Source organism: Blastomyces gilchristii, assembly GCF_000003855.2.
Source record: "Blastomyces gilchristii SLH14081 genomic scaffold supercont1.13, whole genome shotgun sequence".
NCBI classification, from domain to species: Eukaryota; Fungi; Ascomycota; class Eurotiomycetes; order Onygenales; family Ajellomycetaceae; genus Blastomyces; species Blastomyces gilchristii.
In genome coordinates this window covers 392,445-413,094 of record NW_003101670.1, presented here as the reverse complement: position 1 = coordinate 413,094, position 20,650 = coordinate 392,445, and the positions used below count along the sequence as shown (strand labels likewise).

The 20,650-nt window shown below is 47.8% G+C and overlaps 7 protein-coding genes across 9 annotated transcripts; 5 read left to right on the top strand and 2 right to left on the bottom strand.

Moving 5' to 3' along the window:
* The first annotated feature begins 140 nt into the window (after positions 1–140).
* Positions 141–6,413, top strand: BDBG_06287 (LipA and NB-ARC domain-containing protein). 3 transcript variants are annotated; one of them, XM_031722547.1, is made up of 6 exons: positions 141–760; positions 932–1,109; positions 1,214–1,445; positions 1,507–2,128; positions 2,215–2,280; positions 2,475–6,413. In XM_031722547.1, exons 2-6 carry the CDS (start codon positions 1,018–1,020, stop codon positions 5,852–5,854), a joined length of 4,392 nt encoding a protein of 1,463 aa, XP_031579340.1. In that variant the 5' UTR covers positions 141–760; positions 932–1,017; the 3' UTR covers positions 5,855–6,413. The 3 variants fall into 3 exon arrangements, with proteins under 3 accessions (XP_031579340.1, XP_031579339.1, XP_031579341.1); XM_031722546.1 differs by having other exon boundaries at positions 189–1,109; positions 2,475–6,406; XM_031722548.1 differs by lacking the exons at positions 141–760; positions 932–1,109 and having other exon boundaries at positions 1,133–1,445; positions 2,475–6,386.
* Positions 5,218–8,830, bottom strand: BDBG_06285 (FHA domain-containing protein SNIP1). The gene is made up of 2 exons (XM_031722545.1): positions 5,660–8,830; positions 5,218–5,544 (listed from the first exon to the last, which is right to left on the bottom strand). The coding sequence occupies exon 1, from the start codon at positions 8,784–8,786 to the stop codon at positions 7,788–7,790; it is 999 nt and encodes a 332-aa protein (XP_031579338.1). The 5' UTR covers positions 8,787–8,830; the 3' UTR covers positions 5,218–5,544; positions 5,660–7,787.
* Positions 6,416–7,976, top strand: BDBG_06286 (uncharacterized protein). The gene is made up of 3 exons (XM_002623392.2): positions 6,416–6,795; positions 6,906–7,170; positions 7,332–7,976. Exons 2-3 carry the CDS (start codon positions 6,966–6,968, stop codon positions 7,517–7,519), a joined length of 393 nt encoding a protein of 130 aa, XP_002623438.1. The 5' UTR covers positions 6,416–6,795; positions 6,906–6,965; the 3' UTR covers positions 7,520–7,976.
* A 120-nt stretch (positions 8,831–8,950) lies between the features above and the next one.
* On the top strand, positions 8,951–11,979 carry BDBG_06284 (uncharacterized protein). Its single transcript, XM_031722544.1, has one exon. It carries the CDS (start codon positions 9,066–9,068, stop codon positions 10,032–10,034), a length of 969 nt encoding a protein of 322 aa, XP_031579337.1. The 5' UTR covers positions 8,951–9,065; the 3' UTR covers positions 10,035–11,979.
* Positions 11,980–12,069: 90 nt separating this feature from the next.
* Positions 12,070–15,182, top strand: BDBG_06282 (alcohol oxidase). Its single transcript, XM_031722543.1, has 6 exons — positions 12,070–12,331; positions 12,522–12,902; positions 12,967–13,310; positions 13,422–13,613; positions 13,666–14,791; positions 14,878–15,182. Exons 2-6 carry the CDS (start codon positions 12,866–12,868, stop codon positions 14,991–14,993), a joined length of 1,815 nt encoding a protein of 604 aa, XP_031579336.1. The 5' UTR covers positions 12,070–12,331; positions 12,522–12,865; the 3' UTR covers positions 14,994–15,182.
* A 110-nt stretch (positions 15,183–15,292) lies between these two features.
* Positions 15,293–17,395, top strand: BDBG_06281 (lipase/esterase). The gene is made up of 3 exons (XM_002623387.2): positions 15,293–15,428; positions 15,510–16,076; positions 16,151–17,395. Exons 2-3 carry the CDS (start codon positions 15,583–15,585, stop codon positions 17,130–17,132), a joined length of 1,476 nt encoding a protein of 491 aa, XP_002623433.1. The 5' UTR covers positions 15,293–15,428; positions 15,510–15,582; the 3' UTR covers positions 17,133–17,395.
* Positions 17,396–18,226: 831 nt separating this feature from the next.
* On the bottom strand, positions 18,227–19,097 carry BDBG_06280 (uncharacterized protein; the record flags this gene model as incomplete). The annotated part of the gene is made up of 2 exons (XM_002623386.1): positions 18,227–18,762; positions 18,884–19,097. 2 exons carry the CDS (start codon positions 19,095–19,097, stop codon positions 18,227–18,229), a joined length of 750 nt encoding a protein of 249 aa, XP_002623432.1.
* Positions 19,098–20,650: the final 1,553 nt, after the last annotated feature.

Sequence of the window (20,650 nt, the reverse complement as noted above, 5' to 3'; positions counted from 1 at the left end):
CTTCCAACATTATTGAGAATCCTACGTCCCAAAAACGCCAATAGGTCCTTCTATCAGATTTTCTCCCTGGCTGATTCGCTTTGTGGCTGTACCTGGGCTCTCACCAGGAGGTGAGGTGGGGTGTTTGTCTGCTGTGGCAACTCAACTTTGTCATCCTTTTATTTGCTAGTTAGATATCAAAGAGAGGACTTGGCCCTGCGCTATTTTTATGCATCTTCATAGGTTCTTGCAAGTTGGTTGCCCGTTCCCGGACCCACAGGCATCGCCCGGCCGATTTGTGATTTTTAGTGCCGCACTCCCCGTGATGTGCGGCTCTGTGGGTGGGGGCGGGATGGATGGGCCCAAGATGGGTTTGGAGTTCTCGACGGGGTTCTCCCCAGAGATCTCCGGGCGCTTGTCTTTCCCCAAAAGCATAAATAGCATAGCACGGCGAGCAAGAGACAAGCTAGCTATTAATATGTCGACTTTGTGCAGGGTACCTCGAGGTATAGTAAGCACTGACACTGATTGCCCCGTCGAGTACGAAGTAGTAGTGTGACTCGCGGGCAGGAAAACCTACGAGAGACAGCTGAGCTGACCTTGCCCACTTGCCCTACGCTACGCCTGGTATGTGTGGTATGGATATGTGTGTGCGTGGGGTGTATGCCGACTCATCCTTCCGCTATTGAGTGATTCCGCACAAGAAGAGAAGGCTGTTCAATAACTACCTACCGCTGCTCACGGGATCAGCTTGTCCGTCACGGCTGTCAGGCAGCTTCAAGTTAGTTATACCTCCTGTACTCACCCAACCTCCGCCTTGTTATTGACTCCTCTCCCTTTCCAACCTCACTTTTCGGCTTGTCCTACCGCACTCTATTGTTTTCCATTCGAAGAACTTCATAGAAGAACCCCCGCTATTCACTTGGCTTATTGTTGTTTGCAACCTGGGCAGCCAGATTTCATATATATATGGGGATGCCCCCCCGGGTTGTTTGCGGTGGATTCTGGAAATATCTAAGGTTTCTAGTCTGAACAACCATGGGTTCTACTACCGCCAAACGGTTCGACGTAAAAGAGTTTGGGTTGACGGAAGTTTACCGCTGTGCCGAGCCGCTGGTACCACAGGTTGAGTAAGTTGTGCTTTGTTTGTTGTCGAGTCTTGTCCTTGGCCCCCCCCGTATTATCCGGAGTTCATGTATGTGTCACTGACTATATATGCTGGATATCGGTATAGCATAGTGTTTGTTCATGGCCTTAACGGTACTTCCTATAACACATGGGCAACCAAAAAACCCGATGTTTTCTGGCCTGGCGATCTCCTTCCTCATACCCTGAAAGGCCAAAATGTCCGGATATTGACTTACGGATACGATGCAAATGTCGCTTCTTTCGCAAGGGGGACGTCGAAGGAGAGACTACATAACCATGCTGAGCACCTTGCCGGTCAGCTCATTGCAAATAGGAATGTATGTTTGTGATGAGATATTTCAGACGGAGGTTTGCGCTTCGCTAACAAGGGTTATACAGCTGCAAGGTGCGGTCGAGCGGCCGATCATCTTTGTATGCCACTCTCTCGGTGGCATCGTGGTGAAAAGGACTCTCCTATACTGCGAGCATCTTAGGCACCCAAAAACCCAACATCTTCGGTCAACATACATCTCTACATATGCTATCCTGTTCATGGGAACACCCCACAACGGCTCTGATCTGGCGAACCTGGGCAGCGCTATACAGACATTATTCAGCCTGGTGCCGAAAAAACTATTCGATACCACACCGAGTTTGCTGAAGACCCTGAGGCCTGACAATGAGATTTTGCAAAATGTTAACCGCCAGTTCGCGGAGATTATGGGCAGGTTCCGGATTTACTTTTTCCACGAGTCCAAACCAATGGACTTGAAAGGCACTCGCAAGTTCATTGTGGATGAATCTTCTGCTGCACCAGTGATCGAGGGGGTGGAACGCATGGGGATTGAGGCGGATCACGGTGCCATGTGTCGATTCGAAAGCAAAAAGTCGCCTGGTTATGAGGCTGTGGCAGAAGCTATTCTCCGGTATACGAAAGAGGCACCAGGCGAAATCGCTAATAGATGGATACAGGAGCACCGAGCTCGAAGAAATAATATGAGAGAGGAAGCTGAACGTCTTCGTAAGTTGTCATCATCCCATGATTTCTCCTCTCATACATGAGACCAACCCCTGGTAAACCCTGAAGTCAGATTCTAACTGAATTAGTGTACATGGATGACATAATGCGTCGGAGTCAGTCGTCTCTCCATACGGAGAGGTTAGATTCACTTGGTAGGTCATTTCATATAATAAATCCCCTTCCAGTGTTGAGCTGGTTCCCAGACATTCAGAGTAGCGGACGGGAGTATTGAGTTTGATGTCTCTTGTCTCGAGAAACAAATATTTTCTCGAGCCCATGGAATCATTATTAACCTAGTACTCGGGATGTCTAGATAATGGCAGTCGACTAACAATCATTCATATAGGAAATTCAATATCATCGTTGCATACTGGGCAAAATTCAGAGTTGATACCCATCACAAGATCTCAACTGATGTCCAGTGCCGAACTACCTCCACTTCAGGAGACTGGGGAACCTCTCCTTGTTGCTCCTCCAGGATTTCACCCAAATTGGGTATTCGTTGGTATGGAAAAGGAGCTCGAAGAACTCCACAATCGGCTGTTCAGGGTGAAAAGGCGAGCGGAAGATGTGGTTTCCGTCCTTATATACGGTGGGTCAGGATCGGGAAAGACACACCTTGCCCGCCAGTACGTCTTTAATCAGCGTGCTACGTATACCGGTGGCATCTTTTGGATTGATGCTCGGTCCAGGGAATCATGTTGCCAATGCTTCTGGGACATTGCCGAAAGGGTGTCCTCAACGCAGCAGAAAGAGTCCCAGGATCCTGACTGGCGCGACAGAGACAAGTATATTGACAAGGTCTTGAAATGGTTCGGCTCAAGGCAAAACTGGCTTGTGATATTTGACGGCCTATCTTGTGACGATGATGACGAAATCAACGAGTTCAAGAAGTTTATCCCATATAATACAAATTCGAGTATCATATATACTTCTGTTGATCGCACGCTCTGGAAAAAACGAAGGCTCTTCGAACCTTTTGGTCTGAAAGTTAGACCTCTGTCTGTCCAAGATGCGCGGACGCTTCTTTTCAAGGATCTTAACATCAAACAGCCCACTTCAGAGCAATTGCGGAAAGCGACAGAGTTGGTGGAGCATTTTGAATGCTTACCACTCGCTATCCATGCTATGGGGCATCGTCTTAGTGCCACTGGAAAAGCAATCGAGAAGTTTCGTATCAAACCTCAAACCACAGATAAACGACTTGCGGAGCCGTACCGTGGAATCATGGCCGACTTGCAAAACAACCAACACATGGAGGCGGTCAATTTGATTACCATCCTCTCCTTTTTCGGACACGACGTCCCCGTTGGGATGATCCATTTGGGTAGGAAAGCTCTCCTCGAATGTGGTGTTGAAATTCGTGCCCCTGAAGAGGAGGGAAGCTCTGAAAGGCACATAGATAACACCTTCGCCATCCTCATTCGATATGGCTTGATCGAGCGCGCGCTCGACCCCTATGTGTCGAATGAACACAGTCCCGCTCTCCGACGAAGCACGGAGTTGCATGATAGCCACCCGTCTTCAGAACTAGAGAGTTCACAAACGAGCGGCAGCCAAAACCCATCATCCATCGGGGCCAATACTTCCATCGACGTTGTGAAAATACACACTGTGGTGCAGACATTCTTCCGCGATGAACTCTCAAGGCTGGGGGTTGGGGCGTTTGCGTGGTGGCTTATTGTTTCGACAAGGCTCTTCTTGATGTCATATAACAATGCCACTGCTAGGATAAGAATTCAGCAGTCTCCTGGCCTTGTCAAAGACTTTGGCCAATATGAAACACATTCGAGCGTTCTCCTAGGCCTCTACAAACAACTTCGACCCCATAAGCGCAACCCGGATCTACCCCCCGATTTGGTGCCATTAAACCACGCGCTGTCTCAAGTGAAGAATGATATTTCGGAAGAAATTAAACATCGGTCACCAGTGGCGTCGCAGCAATTAATGAAACATCAGAAATCGATTTTCGACCGAACTAGTAGCACGTCCTCAATGCCTGATACGCCAACCAGTGGATCTTCCCGGTTTACTTGGGAGATGGATGTGGACAATGACAAGACCCATTCACCAATTGAATACATCTCTTCCCGGAAACCGCTACAGCACTTTCCATCTACTATTTCGCAGCATTTACCACTACCTGTTGTAGAAGATCAGGGATATGAATCCGATTTGGAGGGCAGCGGGACTGTTCCTGCAATGTCTCCGGTTCCATCCCAGACCACAGAGGTACCTGAATCTTCGGCTATCGCACAAGACGAAGGCGACTGGAAGGTCGTTACCGCAAAGCCGAAGAACCCGAGCTTCTTTGGGATGGTGTCGCGCCGTTTGGGAATAAGAAGAATGCGTGGCCAAAGAAATCTGGGAAGCTACAGACCCGTTCATCCCGTTGTGTCTATTTCTGGTGTCCACGGTCATGGATCACCGAGTCGCCCGCAAAATAACGATGGAGAACAGGAGGTTTCGGCTAAATCCCAAGCCGAAGCATCTCTCGCCGCAGTGCGTCGGGCGAACTCACCCCCAGCTCGTGGTGGGGAAATAGAGAAAACGAACTCCAAACCAGCTCAGAAACAGAATTACCCTACTTATGCAAACGTGCTTGCTGGAAGACGCCCGAGTGCCACTTCATCATCTGGCCGATCCTCTCCACCCATAGGTTGGGGATCAGATAGCAATAAGCTTTCCGAGAACTCGGTCCCAGTACACCCCGGAAGTGCCCCGGCCCAATATGGCTGGTCACCCAGGTCATCATCCGACCACTTGACCAACTCGCATCATAGCGAGGTAGGTACGGGATCGTCATGGAAACGCCCAGAGAATGAACGTGTTCTAACTCCGCCGTCACGCTTTCATTCCCGCCACCCGTCACGTTCGTCAGAAGGATCAAGCGGAAACATTCTAGGTCTTCAGGACACAGTTTCACAATACCAATTGGCAGCGCCTTCCAACCGACCCTTGCCGTACGAAGCAGATATAACAGTAACAAAACCGCGATACTCAAGCGTTGTTGTCCCACCCCAAGACACTCAAGGCCTAGGAGTTGCATCATATCTGAATACCGCGGCCTATGGTCCTTCTATGGGACAGTCAATCCCAGCTGGCTATTCATCCCAGCCCATGTCGCGAAATGTTTCTGGTCAATCCGACCAATCGCTTCATACCGAGCCAACTAGAGTGCCACCTAGGTTTTCACCTGACCTGGGGAAAAGACTCTCTTCACCCCTTGTTAACGTTTCTCAACCCGGCATGTCCAGACTAGATACTCGCTCTCCCCAGACGTCGTACGGGCGTGGTGGTGGATCCGCTATCAGCTCTAGTCCAGGCACTCCAAATTCACTGGAGCCTACTGCGATGTCCCGTGCATCTTCAGGCCCAGGTATGATAGTTGACTCCGGAGATGGCGTGACCAAAAGCTTTGTAGAGTTCAGCCACCGCCCTTCAACACAGAATATCAGGTTCGGAGAACATGAACCCATAAACATCGTTGATGCACGGATGCGATCAGGGCTTCATGAAAGACAAACTCACCCAGGCCAAGGCAGCGATCATACAGCCTTGAAACATTCAACAAGCCCTCCCTACCCTGACCGTAATCTGATGCCTAGCGCAAGTGACGATAATCAATTGCAATCCATGGCTCGCTTCCCGCTAGAAAACATTGGCAATCTCCCGGTCCATGGTCGATTTAGAAGTGGGAGTTCACCTGCTCGACCGAATATATAGCTATGCCCGACGCCAATAATCTTTTTTGTTAACTACTAATTTGTTGATTTTACTTTGAGTTCGAGTTCACCTCGACATTTTTTATTCTCCCTCGTCTGCATAGTTGGACCTTCATCACACTATTTCCTACTCAGGGGGTTTGCTCATTTATGTGCAAGTTGAATATTAAATAGAGACTAAGTAAGTAAATGTTTTGTTGAAGTGATAGATGGGGTGGGATTCATTATGCATTCCCTGGCGTCATATGTATTGCCATGTTGTTTTATGCAACAAAGAGAGGGGTGGATACAATAATGGGATGGGCTGTTGGCAAGGGAGTTTTTGCCCGGCCTGGTAATGATTATTGAAACAAGAAACTGAGTGGGAAATGCGCTGATATTTCTGTCCGGAGTTTGGGCTTTATATTTGACTTTGATGATGGGAGTACATCCGGGTTTGATAGGGCCATGATTTTTTTTTTCTTTATTATTATTATTATATTTTTTTATGTTATTTTTCATATGCTTTTATTTCAACTAGATTTCTCTTTTAGAAAATTAATATGAAAACAGATTAAGAGTTGATTAATTGTAGCTGGTTCCTCTCGTGCAGGAACTCTGCAGTTTTGGAGGTCACATGACCACGTCTCTACCTCCAGTACGATGCCGTCACTCATGAACCTGGTAGAGTGACGTCACAGGTGAATCTTGTCAGGGAAAAGAAGCTCCAACCCGCAGAAATGACGAGAAACACAGTGTATTGGGGAATGGCTTGCTTTCTCCTCATCTCTATTGTCACTGCTATAAGTACCCCTTTGGTTTCCCATCAGACCAAAGAACTCTGGCTATTTTTTAAATCGTTGACGAAAAAACCTTTTATGCCCCATTTCGATATTGACTTGACAAACATACGGAGTACATCGTACCACAGAGCTAGTTTTTCTGATACCTCGACAGAAGAAGGTAGGTAGACGATATAAATACCCCGTCGTACCGTATCCCTGCAGCTTGCTCTTGACACAGATCCAGAAGTTACTTATGTGTGCTGACCATGCCATCCCCCCTTCTCTTAGTATCTCGACCCCTGAAAAAGCAAAATAAGTATCTCAACAAGTTACTACCTCATCATCACCATGTCCTTCCTTGCCCGCGCCACTCTCCTCACGAGGACGGCCGTGATCCCAGCCAGAGCTGCCAGCGTTGCAGTTGTTAGACCGGCGTTCTTCTCCACCTCTGCTCGGAGGGCCGATAGGGGTCCCATCGAAGTAACTAAGGAGACATTGAAAAAGGCAGACCGCGTTGTGTCAAATGCTGCCGTGAAGGGAATTGAGACGGGTGGTATGTAGTGATCCACTGCTACTTTTCGATTTGTCCCCCCCACCTGCTTTTGTTAAGAGTCCTAAGAAAGCGCCGTCTTGCTTTTGGAAAGGAGTTGGTTCTTGGAGTATTGCTGTAGCATAACAAGAGCAAGGAGGCTGACGAAAATCGCACGAGAACAGAGAAGGCAACCCACAAGATCAAAGATACTATTGGTATCAAATCGAAACAGGCTGAGGAGGGGGCGGTGAAGACTGCGAAGGAGGCGGGAGACAAGGCCTCAGAACTTAAGGATGAAACGAAGGCCAGGGCAGAGTATCTTAAGGAGAAAGCTAAGGAGGAAGCCGAGGAGATGACGGGCAAAGCATAATTTGTTAGTGGCCCGTTGTGACGAATATTTTCTGAACGGAAGGAAAAACAGCCCAAGTGTAAAATGTTGGTTAATAACTTGGAACTTGTTCTCGTCTTGAGATGCGAGAGTGGCACATGAATATTTTGACGGTATTTGTATCATAGTTCGTTGTCTTGTTGTTGAGAATAAAACCGTACTGTACATATTTAAGTACTTCCTTGCGTAGGAACAATATTTCAATGGCCTAAATTCATTGGGAGCTCTATGCGGCTCAGGAAAGAGATAGTCAACCAGATGGCGGAAGCATGAGAACATATTCCCTGGTGCTGAACCCAAATTTCAACACATCCTTGTCCATAAGTTCCATGTATCGTCCCTTGGGTGCGGACTCTCCATTAACAGTAGATCCATTAGCGCTTTCCAAATCAATTAAATACGGTCGCACTCGACCATCCCTGTCGCCGTACTCATTCCGTTTCTCGACGAAGCGGAACTGTAACGCAGCGTGTTGTTTGGAGCAGCTTGGATGGTCGACAGGTAAGTCAACGACTAATCTTTCCCGCCCAATAAGCCAGCAGCTCCGTTCTCTCAGTTCTATCGTCTCAAGTAAGGCCTCTCCTTTAAATATGTAGAGGCGCCAAGGGTCCTTTGTAGGCGGCTTTCGAGCTTCAGGGGGCTCATGATATTTAAGGACAATGGAGGTCAAGCCGTCGCTTGATTTTACCGTGTTGGTCTCCGCAGCTAGGCGGCCGGTATTAGCGAAGTTGGGCTTCTCCTTTTCTGGACGTGGAGTGGACGTTTCTGATTTTGAGTCTCCGGGGGTTTTGGAGAATGCATCTTTCTGGGATGGAAGTGGGTTTCTTGAGCGTTTGGAATGTCTAGGAGATGGGCTACGAGATATTCGAAGGGGAGGTGATCTTGTTTTTGAACCTGATACACTTCGTCGTCTATTGGACGGCCTCCCGCGGTCGTCGTCATCGCGGCTTCTATCCCGATATTTTCTATGTGGACTTCTGCTAGAACGGTCGTGTCGTGTTCTGGAAGTGTCTTCATAGCTTCTAGAACGGCTTCTTCGACGGTGGGATCTATGTTCTCTGCGGGATGGCCTGCCCGGGCTTCGGGAGTGTCGCCTGCGGTCTTTCATCCCTGGGCGATCGTCATCGAATTTTCTCCGAAAGCTGTCGTGGTCTTCCTCTTTAGCTGCTTGGGAACGCGCATAATCAATAGGATGTGGAGAAGTTAAACGTTGCCGCCGACTCCGTCCATCATCTCCGTGTCTAGGCATTGTTAATTAACTTGCAGAGTGACAGCTAGGATTGTGAATATCAGATCCAGGGAGAAGTTGATGCAACTGGGCGGCGACGATCTACTCGGCCCGACGATTTCCCGTTTCCGAGGGGAAACAGGGAAACTATGGCCCTATGGGATTTCATCGGCAACATCCCCCCTACCCATCATTCGCGCGGACTACAATGGTTTTCTTCCTGAGGAGTTCGAATAAACGATTCAATGAGGGTACATTTGATGTCTGTTTCTATGGAGAGTGTTTAACTAGCGAGTTATTATGTTGAAAACGCCGGCTCTGTCATGCTACTGTGGCGGCTTGCATCTGTTCAGTCAATTGCAAGTCGCCTCTAGCCTACAGTCGACGCCCACATCCCCCGCCCGTCGAAAGAAGCCTTCCATACCACGATGCGATAGAAGATTTGCTCATGTCCATAGCTCATATTCATTGGGGTCGGAGGCGGATCTATCCTGGCCAGCAACACCAACCTTTTCCCCTTACGATATATTCAAACAAGCCAGAACCGAACCTTATTCCAAGCGACGATATTATGACCTTGTCAAAATCTACCACCCGGATTTGCAGAATAAAGATCATCCGCTATGCAGAAATGTGCCTGAAGCCATCAGATTACATCGTTACAGACTTATAGTTGCGGCGCATGAGATCCTTTCCGACCCAACCAAGCGGGATGCCTATGATCGGTATGGACATGGGTGGGACCATCGTACTGAGCTATTCGGCGAAAAAAAGACCAAAAACGTGGATACACAATATGAAAGAGGTACGGGCGGCGACGACTCCATATACCGAAACGCTACTTGGGAAGACTGGGAACGGTGGCATCGAAGACATGACCCAAACCAAAGCCAAGCTTCGACTGTTTCGCATGGCACATTTGCGTCATTCCTCATTCTATTGATGATATTTGGAGGTTTGGGTCAGGCAGTATCGATCGGTAATTATTCGAGCTTTGTCGAGGAACGGGCGAGAGACGCCGATGAGAAATGCGCCAAGTTACTGCACGGCAGGAGGCAGCAGACGATTGCTCAGATGAATTCGTTGGATAGTAGGCTTCAGAGCTTCCTCATAAGGCGGGATCCTTATGGTTTCGGATTAAAGGAGGAAGAGGAGGATACATATCGAGCCATTCTAAGCCCTCACAACAAGCCTCACGCGCTTGATGCTATAGACTCACCGTCACCACCGTCGGAGAAACCTCTAGAAGTAAAAGAGGTTGGCGGTTAACGGGGCCTCGTCATTTCATTTGCGGCCCCTTCTATTTTCATACCTTTTGTTTTTTACATTTTTGCTTCACATTCCCTGGCTTTTATGTTATTGCATTGGAGGCGTTCGAAAGCAGATCGAATCTCTTCTCTGGATCATAACCAAGTTTGTAGTTCAGCTACATCAATGGAATTGAATTTTTTTTTTTTTCTTCTTTCATGAAATGAACCATATTCCCTTTTGGTTTATCTTTACCTTTTCCTTTCCACTTGCTACACTCCATGATTGGTTCAGTTGAACCTCCATGGAAAGCCCCAGTACTCCATGAGATACCAAACAGTTCCATTTCTAATGGGTCCTGAACGCTATTCACTAAGATCAACGCAAAATCTCACAAAATACCCTGATTCAATCCTCCCGGCAATATTCTGCAGCATCAACAACAGGCAAAGATACGATACAACCATAGAAATCCGAATAGAACATACTGTTGCCCGTAGGGTTTGCGAATGACAACATATGACAATGACAATGACAATGACTTGAACAACAAAAGCAGGAACTCTGATCACCGAGAACATGTATATATCATCCCAACCCTTCCCACAGATCCCACTTCGGACCGTTCGATTCTCCTGCTCACACAAGACGTTGACGGAACTCCAATCAACACCCAACTGACGGGCCAATCATCCAGCAAAACTTACAGCACGACCCTATTATTCTTTTGCAGCAAGAGTTAGTATGGAATCCAACTTTTCAAAGCGAACATATGAAGGTTACATACACAATTTATGGCGCTACCACTCCGCCCCATATATATAACCGTCCGACTACTCATTAACACCGACAATAGCCTCTCAAGCCATTGCCAGTGGTTAGGCAGCACCTTGGCCTGGCACAGATGGCGGACACTTCCCACAATCCGTGAATGTTGCAAACGAATAACTCATCCGCCGTCCCCTTGCGGTTGAGGCTACATATGTACCGACCAGGTGTGCAATAGGTTCCCAGGGCTTCCAGGAAGAAGAGAGCCGTAGCAAGGATTGACAGCTGCATTTTATATATATATAGGTATATTTCTTATTATTGATTTTGGCTTTTTAGCTGCTCCTGCTTGGTATGTTTCGAGAAAGGGACGGATATGCGGGATGTAGAATGTGGGATTTATGATTCTGGGAGGAAGATAGGTAGGTAGAAAAGGTTGATGAGGTGGGTAGTATTCTACTTCGCTGGAGGAGGAGAAAAGGTGAAGCTTTTATATATCCCTCTGCCTATAGCTCTACATTCCGAATGACAATGGCACACCTTTGGGGCGTATCATTTCTAATAGACCAGGACAGGACGTCATACCATACCTCTCCTGTCCGCTCCTCCCCTGGTAGAGGTTCTCACGAAAGTCTTCCCAATGATCTATACCATTTTCGTCGAACAAAGAAAGAAAATGATGTCAAAAGCCGCCTATATAGGTGGCCGCATAGTTACTGCGACAAGAGCTACCCTAGCTGTTTAATTTGTTTCTTGCTTGGTGTCTGCAGAAAAATTTCGGCAAAATGACCAGGCGATCTCATCTGTTCATAAAAAATTATCAACAGAGAGAGTCTAAGATTGTTAGGATACTAAGTTAGAAAAACATCGTGCCACAGAAAGGATGAAAACCAATCACTTCCTGCATCAAATAGCATTGTGGCAGAGAAGGCATTTCTCTACTCCATGCTCTCGAGAGAGCCAAAGGCCAGGGATTCTGAACCTCATGCTGGGTGTTACGCGCATGCATTCCCTTCTTCAAAAATGTAGATTTTGGTGTCCTTGATGCAAAATTTCTTTCATGCGTGTATCGATGGGCCGTCTCCCAGCACATTCTGAAGTGGTCTCAATAATTTCATAGAACACGACCAATGCATGTACATACTTGGAAGCATTGATACATTGGAAGCTAGATTTTTGGTAAGAGGATGGATGGGCCATTGTACATGTACATGTACTCTCCTGATCTGTATCGAAATTTCCACGCCAAGCAACAGACACCGAAGAGCCTCGGACACCCAGATGGATAAAGCATGGAGGATTCTTCCTTTTCTCTCGTTGGTGCGGCTTGTGTCCGCAGGAATGGCAGACTAACCTAGTATTCATTATTAGATGCACCGAACTTGCCCGAACTCTGCATGATGGCGCGATTTCCATAAGCATGAAAAGATACCCCTCTATCAACATCCAGGCTAAGTGCAAAAAGGAGGGGTTATACTAAAATGGACGGCAGGGCCAGATGGCTCCAAGGGATCTAGTGCCAGCACCCTAACGCAGTTAATTTGAGTACAGTACGCTGTTAAGTGAAGACCCTTGAAACGGCTGAAATGCTGTAGCCTAGTAAGTGGGACGTAGCGCGATGACTTGCAAGTTGCAATCCATTCTGATGCTCGCTTATTGGGTTGTAGAAGCATTGGTCTTGATCACGACACTGACAACGTTGACACAACGGAGCATCCGGGGGGGTTTCACAGCTTCTAGCTGCGAATCCTGCGGCACATCTCAGTGTGTCTCGCCTGTTCCAGCCTTACGCAGTAATCGATTGCAATAATAAGTTACACGGGTGCGGGGTTGATGGTTTTCTAGTCGTAGCCAGGGTGTACGTACGTCGTGCCTAACCACACAACCACCACCTCACCTCCGGTGCCGGGTCAAGGTGGGCAGGGGCGGCTGATGAATAGATTATTTAAATAATAAAGGGAAACAAAGCCATGCACTTCTCTGCTCGATACATGCCATGTTGGTGCAGTGGTACACAACACAACTTCTCACCTTCCTCTGAAATCTGAGGTTCCCATAAATTCAAGTGGCGGTCAGAATCAGTTATGGCAGAGAGCGATGTAGATATCATCGTTGTAGGCGGTGAGTTCTCAAGCGCGTTCCTTTCACGCTCTCAAGAAATCCCCAATTAACTATTTTTGTTTAGGGGGAACAACGGGGTTGATTACTGCGGGTCGTCTGGCTCAAGCCAAACCAGACCTCTCGATCCTGGTGATCGAGGCGGGGATCAATTCTCGGAATAACCCGATGGTGGTCAACCCGGCGATATACCTTTCGAACATCGCGCCAGACTCAACCACCGCGAAGTTCTACAAATCCAAGGCCAGCGATTACCTCGGAGGACGAGAGGCTATTGTCCCGATTGGCAACATTCTTGGGGGAGGCAGCTCCATCAACTTCATGGTCTATACCAGGGCCCAAGAAATAGATTATGATGATTGGAATACAGAAGGTTGGACGGGAAAGGACATGATACCGTTCATCAAGAAAGTAGGTACATTACATGTACATGTACAATGCAATAGTTCGAAATGCTACTCCTGCTATACCTTGAAATCCAATTCTCATGTCTAATACTTATACGCTTGTTCGTCCTTTCAGATCGAGAGATTCCAAGATACAGACCCTGAAATAGATAAATCCATCCATGGTTACAACGGGGAGCTGAGCGTCTCCGCAGGAGGAACCTATGTGCAGGCCTCGTTCCAGAAAGATTTCTTCAAAGCATGCGAGGATATTGGAATCAAGAAGGTCCCAGATGTACAAGATTTCAAAACAGCGAATGCAGTTGGCGTCAGTCCCCCTTCCTTCAGTGGTAGATACGAACTTTTGTTAACCCGTGTAGCGATGGAACATGTGGATCGATGAGAAAACTGGCTTGCGGCAAGACGTGCCTCACAATTTCCTCTTCCCCATCCTAGACGCAGGGAACACGAAGCTCAAGGTCCTCACAGACTCGACGGTAGTAAGGGTCCTGTTTGATGAATCTAACCGGGCCAACGGCGTCGAATACGTACCTACCGGGGCAGATCCTTCCACAGCACCGATTATAGCACACGCGAAGCAGCTTGTTTTAGTTGCAGCCAATGCGCTGGGTACTCCCCAGGTCTTGCAAAGGTCTGGAATCGGGAATAAATCGAAACTTGAGGCGTTAGGTATTCCAGTGGTGTCTGATTTGAATGGAGTTGGGAGCAACTATCAGGATCACCATGGTGTCTTCTACTCATACTCCTCCAAAGCGACAGCGGAGGAAACACTGGATGGCCTACTCACGGGCCGCCTCCCCCTCGAACAAGCATTGTTGCTAAAGGCATCCAACCCCACCCGCCATTTGCTTGGATGGAATGGCCTTGACTGCTTCGGAAAGCTTCGACCCTCAGAAACGGAAGTAAATGAGTTTGGCACAGCGTTACAGGAAGCGTGGGATAAGGATTTCCGTCACAGAGAAACTAGGCCCTTAATGCTTATGTGCGCAATCGCGGCAAATCTAGCACGAAAGGGACCACCAGTCGAGGGGCAATATTTCTCTATGGTTTCATATACCGCATATCCTTACTCACGGGGGTCAATCCACATTACGGGCAAATCCGTCACCGATACTCCAGAGTTTGATGCCGGTTTTCTCAATCATCCCGCAGACATAATGAAGCTAGTATGGGGATATAAGAAACAACGAGAAATCGCGCGCAGGCTACCATATTACAACGGCCCGCACCACGTTGGTCATCCGGCCTTTCCTCCAAGATCAAAGGCAGACCCTGAGGTAGTGGACGCGGCTTCTAAGGCGAAGGGATACCCAGTGCCGATAGAATACTCAGAAGCAGACAATAAAGCCATCGAAGAGTGCATCCGTGAGAATCTCACCACCACATGGCATAGTATGAGCACGTGTGCAATGAAACCACGGGAGGACGGAGGAGTAGTAGACAAAGACTTGAATGTCTATGGTGTTAAAAACCTAAAAGTCGTCGGTAAGTCTTTTAGGCTTTGATTTTCTTGATATAATTTTGTTTTCCCCCTAGTATACATATTGCTGATGAATGGCTGGCTCCCATAGATCTCTCGATATGCCCAAGCAATGTAGCAGCAAACACCTACTCGACTGCACTTGCTATTGGAGAGAAAGCCGCGAGCATCATTGCGAGAGAGCTAGGTATCCCTTACACCGTCTAATTCGCGTGCTCAAGGTCTACTTTATATGAATTAAGGGTGTAGCCGGTGAAGCGACCAACAATGCATTCGTCAGGAACCATTGAGATGAAATTGAATTACAGTGCTTAGTCCTGGTCAGCCTCAACATTAATTCAGTTAGTTCAATTCACACGTTGAAACTTTAAATATGCTTAAGTTACTCGGTAACTATCTATAAATATTCAAAAGCTTCGATGATACAACATGGTTGATAGGCGTCAACCCAGGGCTATCTCCACGCGGCCAAGAGCCACTATTATTCTTTTAGGAAGAGAATACTCCGTACATCTCTTGATGTGCAAAAGCTTCACGAACTCAGAGCCGCCAACAGCGAACTACTGCGTAAGGCGATCTTCTACCACCTCTGATTAGTAATTCTGGTTTGCTCGTAAAAGCGGGGATGGTTAAGTTAACCTGGTTAGTTACTTTACCTTGGTAACTAAAGTTAAAGAAACCAGTATATATGCTGCCAACGCACCCAAACTAACCCAGAGCAAGAAAATCAATATCTTCCAGAGATAGATGTGCATTTTCCATTCTTGGTGAACCCCTAGGTCTTTCTCCATAAACCATGGATGCGAAACTCAATTTCAGCACCCTCAAGGCGCTGGCGGCACGCGTCCCGCTTCTGCTAAAGGTAACCGTTTTGCATGTTTTGAAGCGCTCTCCCGCTGCTGGCAAGCAGGACTTGCAGGTGGAGCTCACAGTCAACTTGATCCGGTCATTTATCTCGTTTGATTACCCATTGGGCAAAACGCAGAGGAGCACCTTGAAGGATCCCGGCATCAAAGGCCCAATGTGGGTGTCGAAAATTAAAATGCCTAAGCCCGCTGAATCCTCTGTTCTGCAGTCTTTGATCAAGGCTATTGAACATCATAAGGAGGGCCATGAAACGTATGATGTACCCCAGCTGGCCGATGTCGAGGCGGAGTGGACGGGGCACCGGAGCGGAGTGAATGCCAAGGCTCCGCAGCCAGATGTCTCCGAAGCGGAGAAGTATAAATCTATGATGGCGGAGGTTAAGGAGGATGTTACGATTCTCTATTTTCATGGCGGCGCATATTAGTAGGCCCAATTTTCTGTTTTGATTGTAATCCTTCATGGGCAAGATGAACTTAACGGTTAACCCATATGCACAGTTTGATGGACCCATGCTCGCATCGTCCAACAACGGCCAGACTGGCTAAGGAAACGGGCGGGCGCTGTCTCTCTGTCCGCTACAGACTGGCTCCCCAGAACCCGTTCCCAGCAGCCCTCCTTGATGCGCTGGTAGCCTATCTATATCTCCTCTCCCCGCCTGAAGGATCTCTGCACACCCCCGTCCCTGCGAACAAAATTGTATTCGCCGGCGATTCAGCCGGCGGCGGACTCTCTCTCGCACTTCTACAGACCATCCTTACAATCCGCCATATGTCCCCTAACCCAACAATCCAGTTTCACGGGAAGGACGTACCCCTCGAGCTTCCCGCAGGCGTCGCGACATCAAGCCCGTTCGGCGACATTACACTCTCCCTGCCATCGACCAGCAAGAACCTCCATCTAGACTACCTTATCCCAATCCACGACCCGAATCGAGAATTCAAACCAATGCCTTTCCCCGACGACGCTTTCTGGCCCACATCCCCACCACGCGCCGAGCTATACGCCAACGCAGACATCCTAACCCACCCCTTCGTCTCACCCCTAAGCGGGCCGAAGGAGATATGGAAAGACGCCCCACCGATATTCATCACCATCGGCGAAGAGCTGATCGAAGACGACGGCACGTACCTGGCGAAAAAAGTGCATGAGGCCGGCGGCACGGCCGTCCTCGAACGATTCGACGGCATGCCGCATTGCTTCGCGCTCATCTTTGGCGATTCTGCGGCTGGGAAGCGGTGCTATCGCGGCTGGGCAGATTTTTGTCTTGATGCTGTGCATGGTCGTGTGAAGCGGACGGGGCAGGCGCTGTATATTCATCGCGATGGCCGGGGGACGGTAACGAAGGAGCTGGGCGAGATTGGGTCGTTGAGTTTGGAGGAGGTGCAGCGGATGATAGATGCGGGGAGGGATTGGAGGGTTAAGGGGGAGGCCGCCCTTGTGAAGGCGTGGGAGCAGAGTCAGAATAAGGCGAAGTTGTAGGTTGGCCATGATAGATGGATGGGGCAGTTTATTGCTTTCTCACTTGCTCTTGTTGGACTAGTTGTACTGTACATACTTTAGATGAAGATGTATATATCAGGTCGGTCAGATGGTAATCTCGGCTCAACAGGGACTTCTGTAATTTTTAATAATATATATGTATATAGATATATTCTCCCTATATTCCTTCTGTTCAAGGAATGCCATCTTTGCCCTAGGGAAACCTATTTATGCGTTAGATTCAACAAACAGGTATCATTTCCACTAACTAGGCCGAAGACCCATTTTCATACTTCGTGTGGGAGCCATCTCAAATCAGATTTGATTGGAAGGCAATAGTAACAAGCAGGTAAACTTTCACGCATGGCGAATCAAAGTGTCTATTTAATGCTTTTGATAAAGGATTGAATCTTGTATCCCACACACCAACTAATGTCGCTGAAAGAGCAAAACAATACCTAGGTAGGTCTGAACATGGGCATCAATGAAACGTCGTAGAGTTGGATATGAAGTCAAGTCCTAACCAGCCGAGTTCTGCCCTTGTTGATAGGAGATGTTGGATACATTGAAGTATAGCATAAAATCTCAGAGAGAAAAAAACCGGGTATATCCAATTAGGAGTTTTAGACACCTCTGAGATGAATAGATTGAGTTTTTTTTAATGTTCCAACCTCACTTTGAAAACGCGGGACCCCCCAATAGACCTTAGATACAAGTATATGTACATGTACAAAAGTAGATGCAATATTTTAGCAACAAAAAATTATAAATCCCAGTGCAATGTTAACAATATGAAAACAATTAAATGTTAAAAGAAAAGCAGACGGGGGAATCTCGGACGTAATACAATATAAAAGGAGTGAGGTTGAATGAAACCGAAATAATGAGAGCAATGCATTCGCAAGAAGGTTCGAGGTGAGGTTGTGCTTTGCAAAGCTATCGGAAAGAGAAAATATATGCGTAGGATATCAAAGAGCTCCGTCCGCATCGAGTCTCATATATGCAGTTTGTGGATTCCGGTTTCTCCCTTGTAAATTGCAATGGCAGGAAACTTTTCAAAAAACAGAAAATTCAAATCCCAAAAAACACAGAACTCATTTCCTCGAACCCTGGGAATAATACCCATCGAGCTCGGACAATGGGGGATTATTAGGAGCTGGCAATTCGACTGGTACATCACCCGTCTTTCTTGTTTGGCCGTAGGTCGGGTAAGCCGCTGGGTTCATTTGTAATCGGTTCTTTTGCTGTCGCTTGCGCCAGGCAAAAAATGCAATCAAAAAGAGGAAGACTACTCCGAACGCAACGCCGAATCCTACACCAAATTTGGCTGGTTGGGACAATCCAGACGATGCTGGTTGCGGATTATCGGCAGATGAGGTCGCCGCCGGTGGGCTGGTGGTTATTGAGCCGGTTATTGACCCGTCGGTAGGTACGGCGGTGGTGATGATGGCTGATGGTTCTGTGCTAGAGCTTGTTGGCTCGGGCATGGTTTCGTTCGCGCGAGATTTAATTGTTCCATCGTCGTTCAGGAAAAAGCCACGCTTGTCGACGCAGCAGGTTGCATCTTTGACGCAGCAGTAACTGCCGTCTGCACATATATTGACTCGTGGAAGGAATCCAGACGAATCCTCTGTTGATTTTGGGGAATTTTAGCAAACGAAACTCTCATGTGCAGGTAAAGAGGAGATATATTTCTATATAAATATATCTTGGTGCTTCCATTTTCTCATAGATCGCTACGGTCGACTCACCCTCTATACAGACTTTGGCACAGTTGCCGTTCCAAGGGTAGACACTGCATGGCGCGCGGATGAGAGTATCTGGGTCGTTGTTGGAGGAGCACAACCGATCCGGTCGGCATTGCTCAGTAGTCTGACAGCAAGAATCGGAATCTGGGCATTTCGTATTGTTGCCAAACTGATTACCCGCAGAACCGAAGCATACTATCTTCCGTTGGCGGCTCATTTTTTATGTGTCAACTGGAAAATGGGGAGGAGGATGTGGGAAGTGTTTCGTGTGAGGAACAGCTAACTATTATTCTTCTGAACGAAGAAAAGTCCTTGAACGAGGACCATATCAAGCAGCCACCCATTATTCATGATTAACTAAGAAAACAACGCTTTTGGGGTCCAAATATCACATTATTGCCAAATTTGATTTGCAGGGGTTTCGGACTCTTCATGGTTGGACTGCAGGGAACGAAAAACAGTTGGCCCGACCCCAACCTCTCTTATTAGTACTCTGCACTCTGTAACGCCCGTAGACAGGCCATCAGCCCATGCCAATTGCCAAACCAACCAGTCGTGTTGGCTTCTGGGGAACCCGGAAGCCCCAAGCGGCGCCAATGGTTCAAGAGACCCATGCTGGGCAGCTGGCTGGCGGGGTCTGGCGCAGCGGATACCTTCTTCAGGCTTAGCACAAGTCGTCGTGCGCGAGTATTTATTTCTTCACAACGGAGCGGGGCTGTAATAACTAGAGGTTATTCAAATACACAGAATGTCCCTTTCTGTTGCAAATGTGGAGCAGATGTTGAGAGTCTGTTATGTTTGTTGTTGGATGCTGTAGCACAGTACTCCGTAGTACGGAGTAGCATGAACCGTCAACTTCAACAACGCAACCCTCGATTTCCAGCCTTATCAGGGCATGAGAAGCGACAAGGGGTTTTTTGGATCTAGCCAGCCTTGAAGCGCGTCTGGAAGAGCTGGCTGGTTTGCTCGGAGTGAGCGGACGAGCCTTGGAGACGTAGGGCTGCATCGCTCCAGCCTGGGCTAGAAAGTTCGGAATAATACTATGCGTAATGCTGTCTGCACTCTTATTATAGTCTTCATTAAACCCTTCAATTCGGCGTTCGCTAACTAACTACCAGTTAGCGCTTATAACGGCTGACGACGTGGTAGCAATTATCCTCCTTACCCTCCCTGATCCGCCCTTCAATGGCACAGTACTCCGTAGAGTGTCAATAATCGCGATCAGTGTGCTCCTCGCGGTTCGGAAGACTGTTTAGCCACATTTACATACGCTGTAGTAAAAAAGTTAGAGGTGAGGGTTTCTTTACGTGGGGCCGATCCAGGATCCAGTACAGTAGTTACTCCGTAGCATCCTTCCAAATCTCAATGCGCGATGGGGGAAGAATTGTCCCCCCCAGCGCTTACAGCTCTTGGAGGCTTCCGTGGCGGGAATCGGAGGGGAACATGCGAATTATATAAAGTTTTTAAGTATAACTAGTCATATTCAGTATTCACCAGTATACTGGTATTGGTATCTCGAGCTACTCTTTAATATATATAGTAAGGCATGAATTGCCCTTTGCAAATCAAAGGGATGTGGCAAAAAAAGGAAAAAGAGCTCCGGGTCCAGAGCATTGCGTGTGCTCTAAAACTGCTGACTCCCGCTTCGTATAAAAAAACGCCAAAAATAAAAATAGAGAACCCCCGAAAACCAACAAGGGTCTTCAAAGAATACGGCTTGGCCCCCCCACCACCCAAGCCTCCACGGGACAGAACAAATATCTTAAAACT